We start from the raw sequence: 22,848 nt of genomic DNA, 5'->3' as shown, positions 1-22,848 counted from the left end.
ATAGTTTATTTGTTGCAACAGAAACCTATGGCATATAAAATCTAAGATATTTATTATATCTGTAAATATACTATATCTCTCCTCTATAGTAAAATGTCAAAAACGATCATATCTAGATTTGCTAAAGAACTTTCTCTTTGTTAGAAAATAAATCCCAATCTAGAGTACTAACATAATATTAATGTGGCTACCCTGTCACATTAACAATCTCTTTAGGCTGCTCTAATAACAAATGTCAAAGTGTCACCTTTGTCACTTTAAGTCTTTCGGTATCTCAGCATCTCAAAGCCCAAGCGTTAAGGAGGCCAATGCCTTATCCATTAGGCCACTGGGGGCTCTGGTATCTCAGTATCTCATACAGGGTTGCAAAAATCTTGCTTTGCTTTTAGTAACAACGAATCAAGCAACTTTTACGTGCTCAATGAAAAAAATTAACAATATACAAATTTAAGGCATAAATGTAGTCGAGCCACATGAATTACACATTTTAGGAAAGTTACGATTTTTTTTTAATCAATCCCAGATGAGAAGATACCAAGGAACCAGGCAACAAAATTATATGACTCCTACTGAATGACTACATTTCAATTCGCAGTGAGCACGGTTAAAATATTTGCTGTAATGCTCACATGTAATAGTTACCATAATAATTTTTAAATGATATTATAATGCCTTATGCTTAAATAAAAGTATTAAAATAAAAACATAATACACTTCCGTGTTCCAAATTAATGTCTTTATAAGCCTACATGACTAGATTACCACCACTGTTTTACACCAAATCATTTAAAGATTATGCTTCATAAAACTCCATGATTATAAGTTAAGCTTAACAAGTTAAAATTCATAAAAACTCTATCATTATTTTCTTCCCACATGAACATTTCTGTCAACAATATTCCATATACCAGGATCATAAGAAGGTGGAGGAGGAGGAGGAAGTTTGCCACCCTCTTTGAGGGCCTGATCAAGGCCTTTAGCTGCTCTTATGGTAGCAATGAATTCTTCATGTTTTCTTCTCCAATTAGATGGTTTCTTTGGTGGTTCTGGCTATAAATAAATAAATACATAAACAAACAGTATCTTTTTAGTATATTGAAATAAAATATCAGATAATGCCATATCATTTTAAATGTTCTCTTATCAGGAGTCCTTAAATGATATCCTTCTCAAATTTATAATTTTAAAGAGAAACTTTATGCAACTACATTGCAATTTTATATTCAATTTCTTCATGCAGTTCTCATTGCAAAAGACACTGCTAAAATGCCTTCTGTAGGTGTTACATCCATTTATCCTGCCACTAAGACTGTTGCTGTGGTTGAATGTTCCCTCCAAAACTCATGTTAAAATGTAATTAATATTATAACAGTATTACAAAGTGGGGACATCTGAAAGGTGATTAAGTCATTATGATTCTGCCCTCATGATGGATTAATGACATTACCCCAGTAGCAGATTAGTTATTGAGGGTGTGGGTTCCTGATAAAAGATTGAGTTTGGCCCCCATTTTCTCTGTTTCACAGGCACACCTGCCCTTCCATCATGGGATTATGCAGCAAGAAGGCCCTTGCCAGATGCCAGCACTATGCTCCTGGACTTCCTAACCTCCAGAACTGTGAGAGATACACTTATTTTCTTTACAAATTACCCTGTTTGTGGTATTCTATTACAGCAACAGAAACGAGACTAAGACAGTGTATTTCCCTGTTTTCCCATAGATCCTCTAACAGAGTATATTATCTATCATTTGTCTTTTGAATCAATTAGAAATATGAAAAATAATCCTTACTTTCTGTATTTAATTGGATTTTCTCTTATAATGATTGAGACTGGGTACCTTTTTAAATTGTTAAGAATCATTTAATGTATTGCCTTTACTGTGGACTATTTATATTCCTCATCAACTTACTCATTGAGTTACTGGCCTTTAATGTAATAATTTCAAGTAATTTTTTATAGGAAACTATTCCCTCCTTCCCATCAACAATTTAAAAAGGTCTTTTGACCTTGTCTATGGATCATTTTTTACTATGTATACTTATTTTTTAATTACAGTTTAATTTACTAATCTTTTATGGCCTCTGGATCTGCATTAGCCAGGTGCAACCTCACACCAAGAAAAAATAAAATTTTCCCATCTTTACTGGAAGTCTACAACTTCCAGTATCAAATAAAATTTCTTAAATCTTTTATTCATGTGGAATTTATCCTGCTGTGTGTGGAGTGACAAATTGAATCACATTTTGCTTTTTTTTTTTTTTAACATGGCTATGAACTTTTCCTGTCCTTTAGTGGCTCTCCCCTCCCTGCTTCCCTCTACCAACAGAATTGAAATAACACCTGTATAATACACTAAATTCCTTTCTGAATTTGGGTGTATTTCTGAACTTTCTCTTCTGTTCCACGGTTCTGATTATCCTGTGTTAGCACCAGTATTTTCTTCAATATTGAGACAATGTATTTTAATATCTGATAGGGTAATATTTTATTAAGCTTTTTAAATATTTTCCTAGTTATTCATGTATATAAATTTTTCCAGGTAAACTTTTGAATCAACTTGTATAATTTTTAAAAATAAAGAATCACATTTATAAACAAGTTGAGAAACTTAAAATCTTTTTTAGGTTGAACCTACCGATACAAGAATATGGGATATATTTCCATTTGAAAAACAGTTCATTTTTATCTTTCAGTAGTATTTTTTTTCTTTGTGGAAGTCTTGTATTTTTATTACAAAGTTTACTCCTAAGTATTTCATACCTTGTGTTGTTCTTTTGCAGAGGGTCCTTTCCTCATTGTTATGTCTCAAGAGACTGTTTGCTGAGTATATGAAGCTTAGTAATTTTTGCATAGTAACCTACCACATTACTTCCCTTTACTCCTATTGTTTGTAGTAATTTCTCACTTAATTATCTTGGGTTTTCCAGGTATATCATATCTTCCAATAATGATGGTTTTACCTAGTCTTTTCAAACATCTATTGATATAGTTTGGCTGTGCCCCACCCAAATCTCATCTTGAATTGTAGCTCTCATAATCCCCACGTGTTATGGGGGGTACTCGGTGGGAGGTAATTGAATCACGGGGGCATGTTTTCCCTGTGCCGTTCTCATGACAGTGAATAAGTCTCATGAGATCTGATGGTTTTACAAAGGGCAGATCCCCTGCACACATGCTCTTGCCTGCCATCATGTAAGATGTGCCTTTGATCCTTCTTCACCTTCCACCATGATTGTGAGGCCTCCCCAGACATGTGAAACTGTGAGTCCGTTAAACCTCTTTTTCTTTATAAATTGCCCAGTCTCAGGCATTTCTTCATAGCAGTACGAAAATGGACGAATACAGTAAGTTGGTACTGGTGGAGTGGGGTACTGCTATTAAGATAACCCAAAATGTGTAAGCAACTTTGGAACTGGGTAACAAGCAGAGGCTGAAACAGTTTGGAGGGATCAGAAGAAGAGAGAAAAATGTGGGAAAGTCTGGAACTTCCTAGAAACTTGTTGAATGGATCTGACCAAAATGCTAATAGTGATATGGACAACAAAGTCCAGGCTAAGGTGATCACAGATGGAGATGAAGAACTTGTTGGGAAATGGAGCAAAGGTGACTCCTGTTATGCTTTAGCAAAGAGACTGGCAGCGTTTTGCTCTTGCCATAGAGATCTGTGGCTTTAAACTTGGGAAAGATAATTTAGGGTTTCTGGTGGGAGAAATTTCTGGGGAGCAAAGCATTCAAGAGGAAGCAGAACATACAAGTTTGGAAAATTTACAGTCTAACAATGTAATAGAAAAGAAAACCATTTTCTGGGGAGAGATTCATGCCTGCTGCAGAAATTTGTATAAGTAATAAGGAATGGAATATTAATCACCAAGACAAAGGGGAAAATGTCTCCAGGGCACATCAGAGACCTTCATGGCAGCCCCTCCCATCACAGGTTCAGAGGCCTAGAAGGGAAAAATTATTTCCTAGGCCAGGTCAAGGGTCCTCCTACTGTGTGCAGCCTAGGGACTCGGTGCCCTGCGTCCCAGCTGCTCTAAGCATGGCTAAAAGGGACAAAGGTACAAGTAGAGCCATGGCTTCCAGAGGTACAAGCCACAAGCTTTGGCAGCTTCCACATGGTGTTGAGTCTGCAGGTGCATAGAAATCAAGAGTTGAGGTTTGGGAACCTCTGCCTAGATTTCAGAGAATGTATGGAAACACCTGGATGTCCAGGAAGAAGTTTGCTGCAGGGGTAGGGCTCTCATGGAGAACCTCTGCTAGGGCACTGCAGAAGGGAAATATGAGATTGGAGTCCCTGCCCAAGGCCATGGGAGCCCACCTTTAGAACCAGCATGACCTGGATGTGAGACACGGAGTCAAAGTTTCAGAGCTTTAAGGTTTAACGACCGCCCTAATGGATTTCAGACTTGCATGGAGCCTGTGACCCCTTTGTTTTGGCCAGTTTCTCTGATTTAGAATGGGTGTATTTACCCAATGCCTGTATCCCTGTTGTATCTAGGAAGTAACTAACTTGTTTTTGATTTTAGAGACTACAGGCAGAAGAAACTTGCCTTGTCTCAGATGAGACTTTGAATTGTGGACTTTAGACTTAATCCTGAAATGAGTTAAGCCAAACTTTGGGGACTGTTGGGAAGGCATGATTGGTTTTGAAATGTGAGGACGTGAAGTTTGGGAGTGGCCAGGGACGGAATTATATGGTTTGGTGGTGTCCCCATACAAATCTCATCTTGAATTGTAGTTCTCATAATCCCCCACAGGTTGTGGGAGGAACCCGTTAGGAAGTAACTGAATCACGGGGGCAGGTTTTTCCTGTGTTGTGCTTGTGATAGTGAATAATTCTTGCAAGATCTGATGGTTTTATTAAAAAGGGAAGTTTCCCTGCACACGTGCTTTTGTCTGCTGCCATGGAAGATATGACTGTTCCTTCTTCACCTTCCACCATGATGTAAGGCCTCCCCAGCCACATAGAACTGTGAGTCCATTAAACCTCTTTTTCTTTATAAATTACCCAGTCTCCAGTATTTCTTAATAGCAGTAGGAAAATGGACTAATACATCTAGGCGTCTAATTTCTTCTTCTTATCTAACTGTATCAGCTGGCACTTACTGGTTACAGTTTAACCTTCTCCTTGATTTAATGGGAACTGCCTCTAGTGTCCTCCACTAAACATGATGCTGGCTCACATGCTACAGAGATTTATTTTGTAATATTATTGAGATATCCAACTATTCCTATTATGTCTATATTTTTAAAATCAAGAATTATGTGTTGAATCCACAAAGTCAAAAGATGGTACTTTAAAAGATGGCTGGGTATGATGTCTCATGCCTGTAATCCCAACATTTTGTGAGGTAAAAGTGGGAGAAATCACCTGAGGCCAAGAGTTCAACACCAGCCTGGTCAACATAGTAAGATCTCTGTCTCAAAAAAAAAAAAAAAAAAAAAAAGAAACAAAAAGGAAAAAAGAGAACTCAAATTATTAAGGAATGAAAAATAATACACAAATATGAGAAAGACAAGAAGATACTATAAAGAAACTGTATGCCAATAAATTTGATAATTATGACAAAATGGGCAATGTCCTTGGAAAACACAACAAAACAGATACCAGAACAAATATAAAATCAAAATAGTCATATTTATCTTAGAAAATATTTTCCTTCCCACAAAGAAACCTCCTGGCTCAGCTGCCTTTAATTTTTACTTTTTGTAGACATATAATTCAGAGAATAGAAAACAACGAAACAACTTTCCAGATATTGTTCTGAGAGCGGCAAAACTCTGACAAAAAGAAGAATTACATATCTACTTCTCTAATTAATATAAATGCAAAAAGATGTTTGAGATTACTGACTTTTTAAAGTTTCTTATTTTATAGCAAAATATCTGATCATAACATTCATCTGCTCTATGATTATTACTCATCTACTGGCAAGTTTTGCTGTTTTTTTCTACCTTTTATCTCATAGCATCTTTTTTCAATGCTGAGCTAATCTACTTTCTATTATTCATCACTTCTATTATTCATTTCTACTATTCAGCATAGATTTCCTGGTTCAGCTATTTGCAAGAAGTTTTTGGGAGGAGAGGCCCAGGGTAGCTATACAAACCAGCAGCTCTCCTCTCTATTGCAACAGATTCAGACTAGTTCCTGCAAATAAGGTGTCTGTGTAATTACACCCTGCTTCCCTCAGATCCTATGAGAACCACTTCAAAAAAAAAAAAAAAAAAGGTCACAGCCTTTTAGGTCAGGCCGTTCATCTTCAGGAAAGGCATTTTCACTAATGTTTTCTAAGGGCCTCTGATACTAGGCCTCCTCAACAATCTATTCCCACTCCCACCATTCTCTCCCTCTTGGCTTTTATACAATTTCAGCCCTGCTCATTCCAGCTGGTAGCTATCCAAATTCCTTCAGCTCCTCCCAGTTTCTGCCTTGGTTGTACTAAACAATAGATAAAGATACTATCTGATAAGATCTCTCACCTTTAAGGAATCACTTTTAAGATGAGGAAACCCCTCACCTTTAAGGTAGATTCTGGAAATCTTTCCAGAATCCAGCCACAGGCCCCCAAGCAATTTCCTATACCTCCTCTTATGGGTAATTTCTCCTGGATTTCAACTGCTTTGGGGCAGTCCTTACGTATATTTGGTAATCTATGAATTATGCCTACCTTTTGTTTTTCCAAAAACGAAATTTGTATTTGCTTTGCCCACTCTGCTTATGATTTTGTAGGATTTTCTTGATACAGGTAAATATATTAAGAACTACACTTACAACATACAAAGCTTCTAAGACACTGCTTCTCAAACTTTAATATGCATATGACTCACCCAAGGATGTTCTTAAAATGATTCTAATTCAGTATGTTTGGGAGGAGGCTGAGATTCTGCATGTCTAACAAGTTCCCAAATACTGCCGCTATTACTGCTCTGTGGGCCACAGTTTTAGGTAACAGGGCAATGAACACTTAATTCAAATCAATGGTTTTCACTTTGCTTTTTCCTATGATTCAGTTTTTAAGTTTACAACCCCAATTCCTTATAAAAGAAACAGGATGACTAATATTCATTGAAATCACCATGGATAATCTTATGTAATCCCTACAATAACCACACAAGATAAATACTACTACTATCACCATTTTACAGAGAACAGAAGCATAATTACAATAACTTGCTCAGAATAATACGGTATGTAGCAAAGTGAAGGTTAAATTCAGACAGTATGACTCTTGAACCAATTTAGCACGCACTATATTGTACTGCCTCCAAAGATTTGGCAATTTTATCTACCAAAGCAAGTTAAGGCTAATATAGGTAGCAGGTACCTAAGAAAAACGTCATATATTGATTTATGTAGTTTATTCAAACCTTACCATCCTTACTTTAAATGTTCACAGTAAAAATAAAAATGAACATCTAATTTTTCTATCATCAAATGATTTTTTATTAGTAAGATTAATTTCCCCATAGAAAAATGTTCTTATACCACTGGAAGAAGTTATTATCATTAACAGTAGGATTTTGTTTCAAAAACCTATTCAATCAGGTACTTAGCTTAGACCATTTCACTCAAACGATGCTTCACAACTATGCTGAATAAGTACATAAGTAATTTACTCTTAGCAATACGTAGTTGGCCCTTACTACTCATGGGTTCCACATTCATGGCTTGCGCATCCATGGATTCAACCAACCATGAATCAGAAACATTCAGGAAAAAAGTAAACAACCATGTAACAATAAAAAGTAACAAACATTAAAGACACAATTCAACAACTATTTACATTGCATTAAATTATAGGTAATCTAGACATAAAGTATATGGGAGGATGTGCATAAGTATTATGCCATAAGGAGTTTGAGTATCCACAGATACTGATATCAGAGGCGGGTCCTGGAACCAATCTCCCACAAATACCAAGGGATTACTATAATATATGACAGATAGTAAGGAGAGATTATCACAATAGGTTCATTGCTTTGGTTTCAAGAAAGAAAATAAACTGACAATAACTATATCTGGACACTGAACAACTGATAAAACTTTTCCTTAGAAACATTATACAGATTACAAATCCCGGCAATCAATATGTCAAAATAAGCAGTATCTGTTATGCTAAAATGTCTGTAAATAATTGCTTAACTTTCTGGATGTAGACATTATCATAATGGTAGAAGATGTAATAAATAAGAACTTAAGTTATACTGAAAGCTTTTAATAATGACTTGAAAAGAATGTGGGACAGCAATTGGCTCTCCAATGCTATAAAAATCTCACTGTAATTGATGGAGTTTGAGACCACACCTTGGTCTCTCCTTTGAAGTTTAAAAGCTTATTGTTTAAAATAAAATTTGTTTTATAAGCTTCTGATAATTTCTAAACATACAATTGTATTTATTCTTTAATCTTAATGTAGCAGATAATTGTGCTTATTCTTAATCTTAATGTAACAGATAATATAATATTTTTCAACATACATAACACCAAGGTTCATACTGTTCAAAAGGTTATATAGTTACCCTTGGTTTGAGAGGTTTCACTGTTGGAATATCAGTTCCTTCAGCTCTCTGTCTGCTTGAATCAAAAGTCTTCCGTTTTTTAGTAGCAGTTTTCTGGCAAATGGGTCCATGTTTTTTCTGTTAAGAAAAAGAAATGTAGCCTATCATTATCTTTTCTACAGAAGGTAAGACTAGAGAACTTTATTTACATTGAGACCAGTTTAAAAATCTGAGGCCAAATGAAAAATCTGAATACAAAATAATAAATAAATAAGATACACCTTGCCTTAACCAAAAGTTAAGTTGTAAAAGGTATGTATAATGCATGCTCTAAGTTATCTTTCTCGTTAAAAAAAAAAAAAATTATAAACACTATTCTAACATTTCATTAAGTTATTTAATATTCTTCTCCTAGTTTGTACATTACTAATGTCAGAAGTGTGTGAACCAGAGCAATTCCATCTTAAACAGGAGCTGGGTAAAATGAGGCTGAAACCTACTGGGCTGCATTCCCAGATGGTTACGGCATTCTAAGTCACAGGATAAAATAGGAGATCAGCACAAAATACAGGTCATAAAGATCTTTCTAATAAAATAGGTTGCAGTAAAGGAACCAGACAAAACCCACCAAAAGCACAATGGTGACGAGAGTGACCTCTGGTCAGCCTCACTGCTACACTCCCACCAGTGCCATGACAGTTTACAAATGCCATGGTTACATCAGGAACTTACCCTATATGTTTTAAAAAGAGGAGGCATGAATAATCCACCCCTTGTTTAGCATATCATCAAGAAATAACCATTAAAATGGGCAACCAGCAGTCCTCAGGGCTGCTCTGTCTATGGAGTACCAGTTCTTTCATCACTTTCTTAAAAAACTTGCTTTCACTTTGCACTGCGAACTCGCCCTCAACTCGTGTGCAAAATCCAAAAACTCTCTTTTAGGGTCTCCATTGGGACCCTTTTCCTGTAACATATTTCTCTGTCCTGTAACACTAAGAAAAAGTAACAAAGTCAAAATTACTACACTGGGAAAAAAAAAAAAAAAGTCTCCATTAAATACCTGAACATAGACACTAGAAAAAGAAAATACAAAGAATACATTAGTTTTAGGATTACAAAAGTTAACGTAAGAGTAGTAGTTTGGATTACTAAAGTTAACATAACAGTAGTATGCTAATATAAAGTTAACACAAACTAATAGGACAGGTGGTCTGATTTGTGTCCTTCCCTCATACTAATTCTTTTCCTCCCTTCTGGAACTCAAACTTAGCAGTTTTCTTCACCTAGGATTTTTCTTGAGCTATCTAGTGTTTAAAACTCCTACAGGTTTTTTGTTTGTTTGTTTGTTTTTATGGAGTTGTCCATTCATTCATTTATTCAGTTATTCAGTTTAGGGACATTAGAATGGAAGCTGTCTTAAATGACCTCCAGTAAACCAACTGGATAAACATTTTCTCTCCAATATATTAACCACGATGACTGATGACATCGGTACACTAAATACACTTTTTTCTTTTGTATTTTCATAAACACTAAAGAAGGTAGAACTGTCAAACTTTCTCTGGGAAAAACAAAACCTCAAAACTGGATTATTTGGTGTCTTGGAGTCTCTTAGGCTTTCAGTACACAATTAGCAATCAACTGCTTTACATACTTATTTTCAGTTTTCATTTCAACAAACAAGCACTATAATTACAGCTCTTAAGTATTTTTTTTTAAATGAGGATAGCAGATGACTACCTAGTGGACCCACGTATATATGTTCCTTATTAAGTTATATATGTCAAGTGTATGTGGTGTTTGTTTCCCAACATAACTCAAGTTTTAGTCGTTATAACATTATTAAGTTAAATACCACATAAAAGAAAGCAGAAAAAGGCTTTTTTTTTTTTTTTTTTTTTTTGCTGTGAAATTCAGCTGAACACTCTGAAAAATAATAAATTGATAAGAAAAAAAATCATTGAATGTGTGGGCAAGATGTTTTTAAAAGATTACAAAAAAGCCATCATTATTTAAAAGGTTCTTACAGTCAGAAGGACATTTTGGATCATTAATTCCTCACTTTGCTTTAAACAAACAAACTAGAAAAAGTAAGAGGATGCACAGCGGAATAGGGCAGAACTTTAATCAGCAGATCCATATTCACAGAAAAATCCTGTCTTACATCAAAGTATTAATAAATGTGTATTTGTGTTTGAAATTAAAATATGTAAGGTACATAGGCATAATTTTTATTATTCCCTATTTAATTAGGTAATTTTTATTAAGATTAGTTAAAAGCGTTTTTATTTGTACTTACTAAGTAGCTAACATATCTAAAGAACGCATAAAAAATTTCAGGTGTACTTTTACATTGAAAAAATATTTTTCTTTGAAACATTTCAAACATAAGAGGTGACAAAAAAGGATAATTAATTCCCTTTTACTACTTACCACCCAGCTTCAACAGTTACCAATATTTGAACAATTTTGTTTCACCTATCCCTGATTTTTTCCTGAAGTCCTATAAAGCAAATTCCAGACATTATATTATTTTGTATCTGTAAATAATTACTTATTTCTAAGGTATCTGATTTCGTTTGTTGTGATTTTGTTTGTTTTTGGTAAGAGTCTCATAAAACTAGGAATAACTTTAAACTTTAATAGAAGAGTTCTGAAGACCAAATTCTGAAGGAAAGAAAGCATTCTGGAAGAATGGCATAGCTGAAATCAAGACCCTTGAACAAAGAATATTACCCATTAACTCTTGAAAAACTGTTCCACATAAGTTCTTCCCATGAGAATTGACCAGAATTATTGAACAATTACAGATCTGTAAAACCATAAAGGTACAAAATCAGTCTACTCACTAATGCTACTGGAAAGAATGTTCTTCCACAAATCTTGCAAGGTAACAATTCTCCAACTTGGACAACACCTCCATTCTCTAAAACAGGAAGGAATTTAATAAATAATTTCTATAACTTAAAATTGTGAAACTTCACATTTTAATCTTTTAGTTTTATAGGTAAATTATCAGTTTTTGTGAAAAATGTTTTACTGCATTTTGAAATAAGCAAAATTATCTATTAAAAGGAGTATAATACTTAGTTATCAGTGGTGAAAAAGGTCAAGATAAATATGCAAGAGTCATGATTTAAAGATATCCAAACTAATACTGTTGGGAATATCTAATTTTCTTGTAATTATTTTAAGCAAATCAATTTGTCATATTCTCTTAACTTACAGGCTATCTCTATGGTAAATTACTACATTTTAAGAACAAAATTTATCTTATTAATTTCCAAGGCATGAAGAAATACCATTAGTGATCAGTTCAGCGACTTCCTCCAATGATTTGAAGTATATAGAATAAAAGGAATCTTATTCTGTTTATCACCAAACAGAAAGTGCAATGCTATCACCTAGTTATGCAATTACATGTATTATATGAATTATTATTTTTTACATATACAACTTATAAAGAGTCAGTGGACTAGTAAATGGAGATATTCTGACCTTACAAACAAAATTAAATAAAGAGGTAGCTACAACTTTCACTCAGTTATTAACAAAATTAATATAACTATCATGTACCTGAATACAACAAATGTTATTACTAAAAAGAGAAAAAAAAAAAGAACCTACATTCTTTGTGACTCTACATAATTCATTTTGTCATTTTATTTTATTTCCAAATATCAAACATAAACTTGTTTTCATACCTGTAATTTCCTAAAAATGATACTTAAACATGTAACATTTTCCCCTTAGTTTCTGCTGAATATTTTAGAGATGCTGAAATTCTTTTATCATATGAAAGACAAATAGAAAAACATTTTCCTTTGGAAGTAACAAACTAATTTTTAAAAGTACAATTATGACTCCATATAACCTGGTCCAAGACATTTAGTGAGTTCATGGAGAACTAAACAGGCAAACCAAAATAGATATTAGTAAGATTGCATTCAAATACAGTAACAGAAGAATTGTTTTGTTTTCTCATTTTCCTGTTACTCCACTGCCCTATTTGACTGGTGGATAGTGACTACTTGTCATCTCAGATGGAGGCAATGTTGTGTGGTGGCAGTTAAGCAGTCAACACCACAAAAGCAAAGCTAACATTTGCCTGATTTGTCCTTCTCCAACACCAGGAGCTAAGCTATTTAGGGAGAGCATCTCATTTATCTGGATCACTTAAGTCCACTACAATCCAGAGTTACTAAACGGAAACCATTAGGTTCATTTAGGTAAGAATGTCTTCAAAATGATGGTCTAAGTAACATCACATGCTAACTAATCTACTAAATTTGCTTATAGTTTTCATGTATTCTTTTACATAAGGAATGATTTTAAAATTCATCAATAAAAAATATTAAAAAGCACCACATATTATACTTAAAAGTGTATTTGCTTATCTACTTGTTAAATAGATGACAAAGCAAAATCTTATAAAAATTAACTATTGAGAAAAATAAATTCAGCACATAGAAAAACTACATACTAAGCATGCATTAAGTAATATTAACACAAGGACAGAATAACACAATTATTGTTCTCATAAAGCTAACATAATCTCTATTACTTACTTATTAAATAGATCTAAGAACCAAATCATCTCTTATTTTTTATACAAAAAAATTAAAACATAACAGCAACCAGAATATTACCATATAATAAAATCCAGTTCTTGACATTAATTTCCACAAGCTATCAAACATGTTTAAACATTTTTTTAAAAAAGAAAATTATTATCACTATAAGGCATAAACACATACAATCCCATTTTAAAATAATGCTATTTGGGGATAATTTAAAAGCAATTATACCCCAAAGAAATCTTTTTTGGAAAAGAATGCAATTACTTCACCCAAAATAAAGATATATATATATATTACATATATATAAATTTATAATGTCTTCTAATATTAGCTGGTCATAGAGCATAGCACTGTAATTGACAAAATACAACATGTGCATGTGTGTTGATGTCAAGACCTATGGAGGGAACTTCTACCCAGTAGGAAGGTAACAATTCTCCAATTTTGACAACACTTTCATTCTCTAAAACAGAATATCATTTTATGCCAGTTAGAATGGCGATCATTAAAAAGTCAGGAAACAACAGATGCTGGAGAAGATGTGGAGAAATAGGAACACTTTTACATTGTTGGTGGGAGTGTAAATTAATTCAACCATTGTGGAAGTCAGTGTGGTGATTCCTCAAGGATCTAGAACCAGAAATACCATTTGACCCAGCAATCCCATTACTGGATATATACCCAAAGAATTATAAATCATTCTACTACAAAGACACATGCACACGTATGCTTACTGCAGCACTATTTACAATAGCAAAGACTTAGAACCAACCCAAATGCCCATCAATGATAGACTGGATGAAGAAAATGTGGCACATATCCACCATGGAATACTATGCAGTCATAAAAAAGAATGAGTTCATGTCCTTTGCAGGGGCATGGATGAAGCTGGAAACCATCATTCTCAGCAAACTAACACAGGAACAGAAAATCAAACACCACATGTTCTCATTCATAAGTGGGAGGTGAACAATGAGAACACATGGACACAGGGAGGCGAACATCACACACCAGGGCCTGTCAGGGCGTAGGGGGCAAGAGGAGGGAGAGCATTAGGACAAATATCTAATGCATGTGGGGCTTAAAACCTAGATGACAGGTTGATGGGTGCAACAAACCACCATGGCACATGTATACCTATGTAACAAACCTGCACATTCTGCACATGTATCCCAGAACTTAAAGTAAAATTTTTTTAAAAATTTAAAATAATTTCTATAATTTAAATTGTGAAACTTCACATTGTCATGTTTTCTTTAGTTTCATTGGTAAGTTGTCAGTTGTTGTAAAAAATACTTCTTACTGTATTTTGAAGTAAGCAAAATTATCAATTAAAATGGGCTTAAGAGTTATCAGTGGGCAAAAAGACCAGAATTAACACAGAAAAGTCATAATTTAAGGATAACCAAGCTGATTAGTTGAAAATATGTAGTTTTCTGGTAATTATTTTAAACAAATCAATTTGTCATGTTCTTTTACCTTAAAGGTTATCTCTATGGTAAATTACTAAACCTTAAAAACAAACTTTATCTTATTAATCTCCAAGGCATGAAGAAATACTGCTGGTGATCAGTTAAGTGGCATACTGAGTTGATCTGAAGAGTCTAGGGTAAAAAAAAATCATGTTTTCTTTATCACCAGATAATAGAAAGTATACTGCTATAAGGTTAAGATTACCTAGTTATGCAAACTGTATGTATTATTTGAATTGTTATTTTATACATGTAATACTTATATTAAGATTAATTGGACCAAGGGGTTAAAATATTCTGACCTCACACACGCAACTAATTAAATAATAATGTGGCTGCACCTTTCACTCAATTAAAATTAAAATAATCATCACGTGCCTGGATATAAATTTTATTACTAAAATAATTTTTAAAAAACATATTAATGGAACCTTCTACCCAGATTATGATAAATACCTTAGGCCTCAGAGTCAAAAGCCACATTTTGCTCTAATTAAATTCATTAAAAGACATGACAACTATAGTTGAAAAAGCACTGGAATTTGTCTTATATTATCTGACTTCAAGTCCCCAGCTCTGTCACTGAGAACTATGAGTCCCCAGGCAAGATATTTAAGCTTTCTAAGATTTAGATTTTCTTATATAAAATAAGGAATTTAAGTTAAATGATATATGGTCCCCTTTTATTTGTAACATACTGTAATTTAACAAAATCTACCTTAAGACCACGTTAGCAAGAAAATTACATAGAAGACATCTTTCTTACTGATTTTTTAAATAAAGTTTATATATAAGAATGATTAAACCAATTGCAGATGGTAGAATGAATGCTTCAGGTAGTATATACCATGTTGAGGAAATAATTTCCACTTATCTACACAGAGAACTGAGAACCTGAAAAGACTTACAGCAAAGAACTCCTTATTAGAAAAGTCTTTAAGACATGAATTAGAAGAAAATGTATGACTAATCATATAGGCAGACTCAGTTTAACAACTGTTAAATGAGGCTAATATTTGCTCAATTTACTTTAAAATTTCAGAGGATCAACTATTACATATAAAATGCTTCATAACCTACAGAAATAAAAACTACTACTTTCCAAGACATGCAGGCAAATTCCACTAACCTTTCCTAAGTGGCAAAAACTAGCAAATTTTGCAGCTTACAAAAATACAAGAGAAAGATGATATTCAGAGGGGTGAATATTGTACCAGAGAGCAAATACTGTTGAAATAAGCACTCAAGGTGATGGATAGAACCAAGTCAAAAAAGTACTTTAATATTCCTGAACTCTTAAAAAGCCAATCTCTCCATGCAAAATTTATTTGGCACACACTGTTGATTCCGTTATGAGTTGCTTCTATTTTGCAACTATGAGTTGCTTATATTTTGCAACTTCAAAACCTGCATGATGATAAGACTTGAAATGGTATCTTTATCTAACACTGTAAGTGATGAGAAATAATTATTTTATTTAAAATAGTTGTGACATTTTAAAATGCATACATTTAAGAACTGTGAGAGAACATTTTCAAAGAAATTTTGGAAATTAAGAACATTTCTGGCCTCCCTTGTGGCATGTCTATCTCCTTACTGCTGGTAAGTCTTATATTTTATCATCGTTCATTTGATTCCTTTAATGCTCAACAAACCTTTCCTTTGAAGCACAAAATATGTTATACCACTTTCTTCCCAGTATCCTTTCTAAAATCGAATTACTTTCAAATCAATATTCTCCAGTGTCTCACAAGATTTACCCTTTTCAGCTCATCCTAGAAGAGTTTTTGTCTTAACCTAGTCAATGCCTACCCAACTCAACACACAACCTTCATCCTTCACAGCATTTTAGTCACCTGCACTCTAGTTTGGCAAAACTACTGCCTAAACAACCAACTCTGGACTTTAAAACACTCAAGTTTCCTCTTTAACCATAGAATTCTACTTCCTACCTTTCTCTAAGTTACTATCTTGATCTCAAAGTGACTTGCTTTTCTTAATAAGCTCATTCCTGGCTGCGTGTCCCTTCCTACCCAGTCTGAACATGACCCATGATTTATACTAGGAATTATCCTCAAATCCCTTGCTTCACGGCCAAATGTTTGGAAAATGGTAGATTAAACTAAGTTAAATGGGTTCTCTTAGAGCAGAACTCCCTTAGTCTTAAAGAGACAATATGTTGTTATTTCCCCAAATTTATTTTATCAGAAATCCTTTGTACTCCCAAGACCAATGTCCTCCACCAGTGTCCTGAGGAGCACATTTTTTGAAACACTAACTTACATTTTCTGCTTAGTCTTTCCCTACCTCTCATTCACTTGCTGTCTAAATTGCAGGGAGACATTATCAGACCAAGCACTGTATTGAAATACAACCATTGTGCCAGGCACGGTGGCTCACACCTGTAATCCCAGCCCTTTGGGAGGCCAAGGCGGGCGGATCACCTGAGGTCGGGAGTTCGAAACCAGCCTGACCAACATGGAGAAACCCCGTCTCTACTAAAAATACAAAATTAACTGGGTGTGGTGACACATGCCTGTAATCCCAGCTACTCCAGAGGCTGAGGCAGAAGAATCGCTTGAATCCGGGAGGCAGAGGTTGTGGTGAGCCAAGATCGTGCCATTGCACTCCAGCCTGGGCAACAAGAGCAAAACTCCATCTCAAAAAAAAAAAAAGAATGAAAGAAAGATACAAAGAAAGAAATACATCCATTCCTTGATTCAATAAGTATTTGTTGAGCACCTAGCATGAGGCAGAAACTGTTCTAGGAGGTAGGGGTATAAAGATGATTTAAAAAAAAAAAAACAAAGACTCTGATCTTATAGAGCTTTCACTCATCTAATAGGGAAAAAACAAATAAAAACTCATATATAAAATGTTACATGGTGATAACCACAATGAAGGAAGAACGAAGTAAGGGGAGAAAAGAGGGTCACAACGCTGTCTTGGAGAAGTATGGATAATCAGGGAAAGTTTGTTTAATAAGGAGATAATAATGACATTAAAAAGGAAGGTAACTGATTACTATTAATTTACTAATGGTCAAATCTGAAGCCCTCTTTTGAATCCCCATCCTACTGGGCCTTTCGATAGTCTGAGCCACTGCTGATGAATCCCTTTCACCTTTAAATTCCTTTCTCTCTTGGCTTCAGTATTTCCTTCTCTCCTCCCAAGCATGCTATGTTTTACCTATACTGGACCTGCTAACATGCTTTTTGTGATTTTCTCCATCTAACAAACACACACTGAGAGGGACTCCTATGCACTAGGCACTTAGCTAAATGTTTTACATATATTACATTATTTAATACTTAATATAATTTAGGTAGTTACATATTTAATAACTTCATTTTTTTCATAGCAGGGAAAATAAGGGTTCAGATTAAGTAAACTGACCAAATTATAGAGCTAAAAAGAAACAAAGCAAGGACTCAAACACAGTCCTCTCCAATACACTGTCTATTAAAATATCTGGCATCCAACTCAGTACCAAAAAGCAATAAACGCTAGATAAATGAATAAAGATAAATTATTCAGTAAACTAGTATACATTTATACTACGAAAAAATAAAACAAAACAGAAATTTTGATGAGACATGACTGTCTTTAAACCAAGGGCTACACTGAAGAGCAGTCAGTCTTCTAATCAAGTTTTAGAGGGCAATACTAAGATCTAATAATTTCAACAATCTGCAAAAGGAACGGACAGCCTGGATCTCTGCCACAACTTTTATAACCATTTATTAGGGATATGAAGGGAATGACAATACTGTATACAAGGATAAAATCTGCTTAGATTTTACCATCTCTTCATTTGACGACCAAAAAAAAAAAAAAAAAAAAAAAAAAAAAAAAAAAAAGCTTGTAAGAGATTAGAACTCTCCCAAGTCTAGAACTACTTCTATTATCCTTAGATAGATTTTGTAGGGCACAAATTTTATTGAATGAAAAGGCTTTGCTATAATTACCCACAGAAAGTAGAAGTGCTCAGATATTGATTCTACAAAAACATAGATAACTTGTATTTGGTTTCAAAGTATAGGGCTTGAGCCTAATACCTCATCTATTGACTATTCAAGAAGCATAAAGACCCAGAAGACCAAAAGTAAAACAAATGGTATATGATTACATGCAAATAACGTAAAAGTTGTAAGAAAGAGTGAGATTATCTTTAATAGAAATTTTCAAGAGTCCATATTTTCTGGTTTTATAGCCAAGATCAATGTCTGGTAACTGGTTTCAACTAGAAACATATGTCTAATGCCAGAGTACAATACTTACTCAATTACTCTGACACATTAAGCAAACTTTTGAATATTTCTTACTGGATACTGCAATGTAATATTTATTAGACACCTTCAAAGTACTAGACTTTAACTTCCAATAGAGGAAAGAAACTACTTTATCTATCACTGTATCAATGTTTCTAGAATGAAAGAATGGATGAATGAATTAATGAACGGTAAACTTAAGACTCAGAGTTTGATATTTGCAAAGTGTGATCTCTTAGGGGAGGGAGGGGGAGAAGGAGAAAGAGGAGAAAGGCACCATCCTAACTTCAACAGAAAATTCTCAGAACCTTTATTAAATTGAACCACTTGAAATTACCAGAATTCAACTGTTTTGCCCTACATAATTTAGGGCAACTTCACATATTTCAACCCGATTTATCACAATTAAACACATTATAGTTAATGATAGAATCTTATTTTCTTAAAAAAAAAATGTAACAGTAAAGAGCAAGCACTATTAACATTATAAGCTGGGTCCATAAAACATGCCTATAAATACAGAATCCCATTTGTCCACCTATCCAACTGAGTATCATAATAGGTTTCCATTACATTTTAAAAACATTCATAGTAAGGTTTCAATAGTAATATCTTAGCACTGTTAAAATGTAAGGTCCACTAAAATGTAGGTTCGATGAGAGTAAATCTTTATCATTTTTATTCTTTGCTGCATCCTAGAACCTAAAAAGATGCCCGTAATAGACATTTATTTAACAACAAATATTTATTGAGTACCCACTTTGTGTCAGGCATTGTTTTAGGTGCCTAGGATACGTAAGTGAAAAATCAGATGATGATCTTTGCCTTAATAACAAATGTTGAATAAAATAATAAAAATCTGCAAACTGTTAAAAAACACTTTATAGATAATATGTAATAAAACCTTATCATATTGTGTATGATAATCTCATGAGAATTCCAGAACCCATACTCCTACCCACTGTGCTTTAATCCCACCAAGATACAAAAGTATCTTGAAAGTAAAAAATATACTGCACTATCATTACAATTCCTTATTTCATGGACACTTGAATTATCTTCCAAAAACACCTAAGCAAAAAACAAGACCTTCATTTGGCCATAGCACACTGCAGCTGCCCACAAATGAAAAATTATCGGAATTATTTATTTATCAGAGCAAAAGCACGAAATAAACTGCTACTCACGTTATTACATCTGTTTTTTGGTGAACTTAGGTGACTGAAAAAGTTACCGGTTACCACTTTTAACTTCATCACACAATGTACAATATTTTACTCCCTAGCATGCAACAATACACAAGACTCAAAGCTTCTGCTAATTCTTAATTCCAGCTGAATCCGTGTAAACTAGGAGACAGGGGGAAAGGAGCTAAATCAAGACAAGAGGATCTTTCAATTCTGAAGGTTTGTTCTTCATCAAAACAAATAAAAAAATCTTGAAATTGTTGTTGCCAATGCTAGTTACCGTGTTTTTTTCCTTCCTTTGTTTTTAGGTGAATGCTTTCATTACACAGGATAAAATGAGTAAAAACAGAATAGAGAAAAAGTGAAAGAACTGGGAACAAAGCAAAATCTGGAGTCATGGTTACAGTACAAAGATAAACCCAAAGATAAGGAATCAATTACAGGCTCTTCCTCACTCAGCGGCCGTGAATAAGCCATCAAATCCTCCTGATAATCGATTGTACCGGCTCTAAAGCTGGCCAGTGACACTTCCTTAGGAGATGCTCTGACATCCCTCCGACAGAAGATGCTGTCGAAATGTAAAAAAGCGGTTACCTAGGGAAACTAGCCAAGGAATGTCAGGAGCTCGAGGCTGGAGACACACCCCGGGACTCCAGCACAAACTGGCCTGGTGGTGTTAAGGCCGTGGACAATAATGGAGAGAGGCCAGTGCAAGGAAAACAAAATCTGGCCAGAGACTGGGATCACTAAAAGGGCACTCAGGAGTCAAGCAAGATCAGAAAATAGTAGGAAGAGACGTGCAGGCATCTTGCCAGAGGCAGGATCTGGCTCCGGGCTGGCAAGCCCAGTTGAAGACCGTCTAAGGCGGGGCAGCCCGGGAGCGTTCGCTCCACCGCATCGGGGACTGTCCGGCTCCCTATGGCCCCGGCCCCCGGAGACGCGGCGGCGACGCGGTGAGGTCCGCCGCTCCGAACCTGCCCTCGCCTTCCTGCTACTGGTGCCCAGGGTCCCCAGCTGTTCCAGGCCCGCTCTAGCCGTCCTGCCCGCATCCCTTCATCGCCTCACCTTCCAGTCCCTCCATTGCGCCACCGCCCCGAGCTCAGCGAGACTCCTCCCGCAGCGCCCGCCACCGCCCAGTTCTGGCTGTAGCAACCCAGCCGCACCTCCCACCCGCTAACATTCCGGGCTCCCATTGGTTCCGCAGCTGCGGGGGCGGGGATCCGTGGGGGCGGGGCCTCGGCGGAGGCTAGGCTCCTGCGGTCTCCGCCTGGCTGCCACCCGGCTGTGTCTCCCCCGGTTACCCTCCAGGGAGCCGCGAGCCGCTTCAGGTTGCATTCTGCGACGCAACGGCGCCTTTGTTTGACTCCAGCCTTGTTTTCCCTCATACCTTATCCTCCTATTTAGAGTACCTCAGCACCTCCTGGACTCTGCTTCACCAGTTCCTCAAATCAAGTCAATGCCTCTGACTTCTAGCCGCCATCCCTCCCAGCAGATACTTTAAGCAGGCAAGCAAACCAAACAAACGCCTAGCACGCTTGCATGCAGCACTCTCTGTTTTCTGCTCTTTGGTCGCATGACTTGACTTCAGCGTATCCCCTAGACTTGATCTTCACACACAGCTTCATAGGTTAAGACACTTTTTTTTTCTAGAGAAATCATACTTTTTCTATCGGCGATTGTGGAACTGCGATTGTTCTAAGCCCTTGAAAACAATTTCCTCACCACGAAAGCTTGGTCCAAAAATTAGAAGTGAAACCCAGTTCTCCCTCCGTCTTCTACTCTTGGCCTACCCTGTCCCTGTACTTTATCATCCTTGAACCAAAACAGTCGCCTGGCCTGATAATGTTTGATCTGGGAAGTTTGAGTTGAGGAATTAAGTTACAACCTGACAGAATGAGGCTCGCCCGTCTCTAACAGAGTTCAAAAACCTCCTGAAGATTAAAGTAACTTAAAAACTGAGACAATTTTAATTGTTTTGCTTACAATTACCAGAACGACATTTCTTTGAAAATTAGATTTAGCAATCGTAAACAAGCTGTATTGTTTGTTGACTATACCGTATCTACTGGCAAGTTACCAGTATTAATGTGTTGTCCATAACAAACCTCGGATTAATTTTATTGTTAATCTGTTTAATTGAAGAGTTTAACTTCATATCTAACTTTACCTACTATGAAATCAGTTACCTTCAGGAAGCAGGATTCCTCCTACTCTCCACTCACATGAAGGTGTTGTTTAAACAAGGAAACAAACAGTTGAGGGGGCATCATCTCTTACTGAGAAGGTGCTCCAAGTGCATTTGAATGTGGTAGAGTCCATCTCTTGGGTGGAGCCATGTAAAGACCACTTCATCCATGCCTCAATGACTCCGTCTGCCCTTCCTCGGTTCCCCCGCTTCTTCTGTTCCTCTGAGATCCTGGGACTACTTGGCCAACCCATAGCCTTGCAGGCAATAAGCTACTCTAGACTGAGTGCTGCGCATAGGTCCCTTTTCCTCCTCAGTGCTACTAAGGCAAAGGTAGAATTTTTGGTGGGGAGGAAAGGCCTTTTAAAAGAGCATTAAGGAGAAAAAAAGCACACAGAAGAAAATACAAAAAGAAGCCATTGTTACAAATTACACGTTCTTTCACTGAAGGCAAGACGAATATTGAGTTGGCTGTTACCTTATTCGGCATAAAATCTATAGTAACAATAAAAATAATAAAAATAGCAATAAAGAATAAATCACTTGAGGCATGTTTTAGGCCCTTGTCATATGTTCACGAATCTTCAAAAGAAATCTACAAAGTAGATACTACAATCTTCATTTGTCAGAATTAAAATTTTCATT

At 35.5% G+C, this 22,848-nt stretch overlaps 1 protein-coding gene across 3 annotated transcripts in view; it reads right to left on the bottom strand.

The window, feature by feature from the left end:
- The window catches only part of ZC2HC1A (zinc finger C2HC-type containing 1A), a 72,440-nt gene that overhangs the window by 32,132 nt on the left and 17,460 nt on the right, over positions 1–22,848 (bottom strand). For 2 of the 3 annotated variants that reach the window (XM_015145606.3, XM_015145607.3), the window contains exons 1-4: positions 21,084–21,159; positions 11,358–11,434; positions 8,527–8,643; positions 909–1,050 (exon numbers count right to left, since the gene is read on the bottom strand). In XM_015145606.3, coding sequence (XP_015001092.1) covers positions 909–1,050; positions 8,527–8,643; positions 11,358–11,434; positions 21,084–21,099 — 352 coding nt within the window. In that variant the 5' untranslated portion in view covers positions 21,100–21,159. Of the gene's footprint in view, positions 1–908; positions 1,051–8,526; positions 8,644–11,357; positions 11,435–21,083; positions 21,160–22,848 lie in introns of those variants that run through there. The other variant, XM_077942846.1, reaches the window with a different exon arrangement.

The sequence above is a fragment of the Macaca mulatta genome, chromosome 8 (assembly GCF_049350105.2).
Source record: "Macaca mulatta isolate MMU2019108-1 chromosome 8, T2T-MMU8v2.0, whole genome shotgun sequence".
Classification (NCBI taxonomy): domain Eukaryota; kingdom Metazoa; phylum Chordata; class Mammalia; order Primates; family Cercopithecidae; genus Macaca; species Macaca mulatta.
The sequence above is the reverse complement of the archived record's forward strand: the minus strand, read 5'-3'. Positions and strand labels throughout refer to the sequence as shown.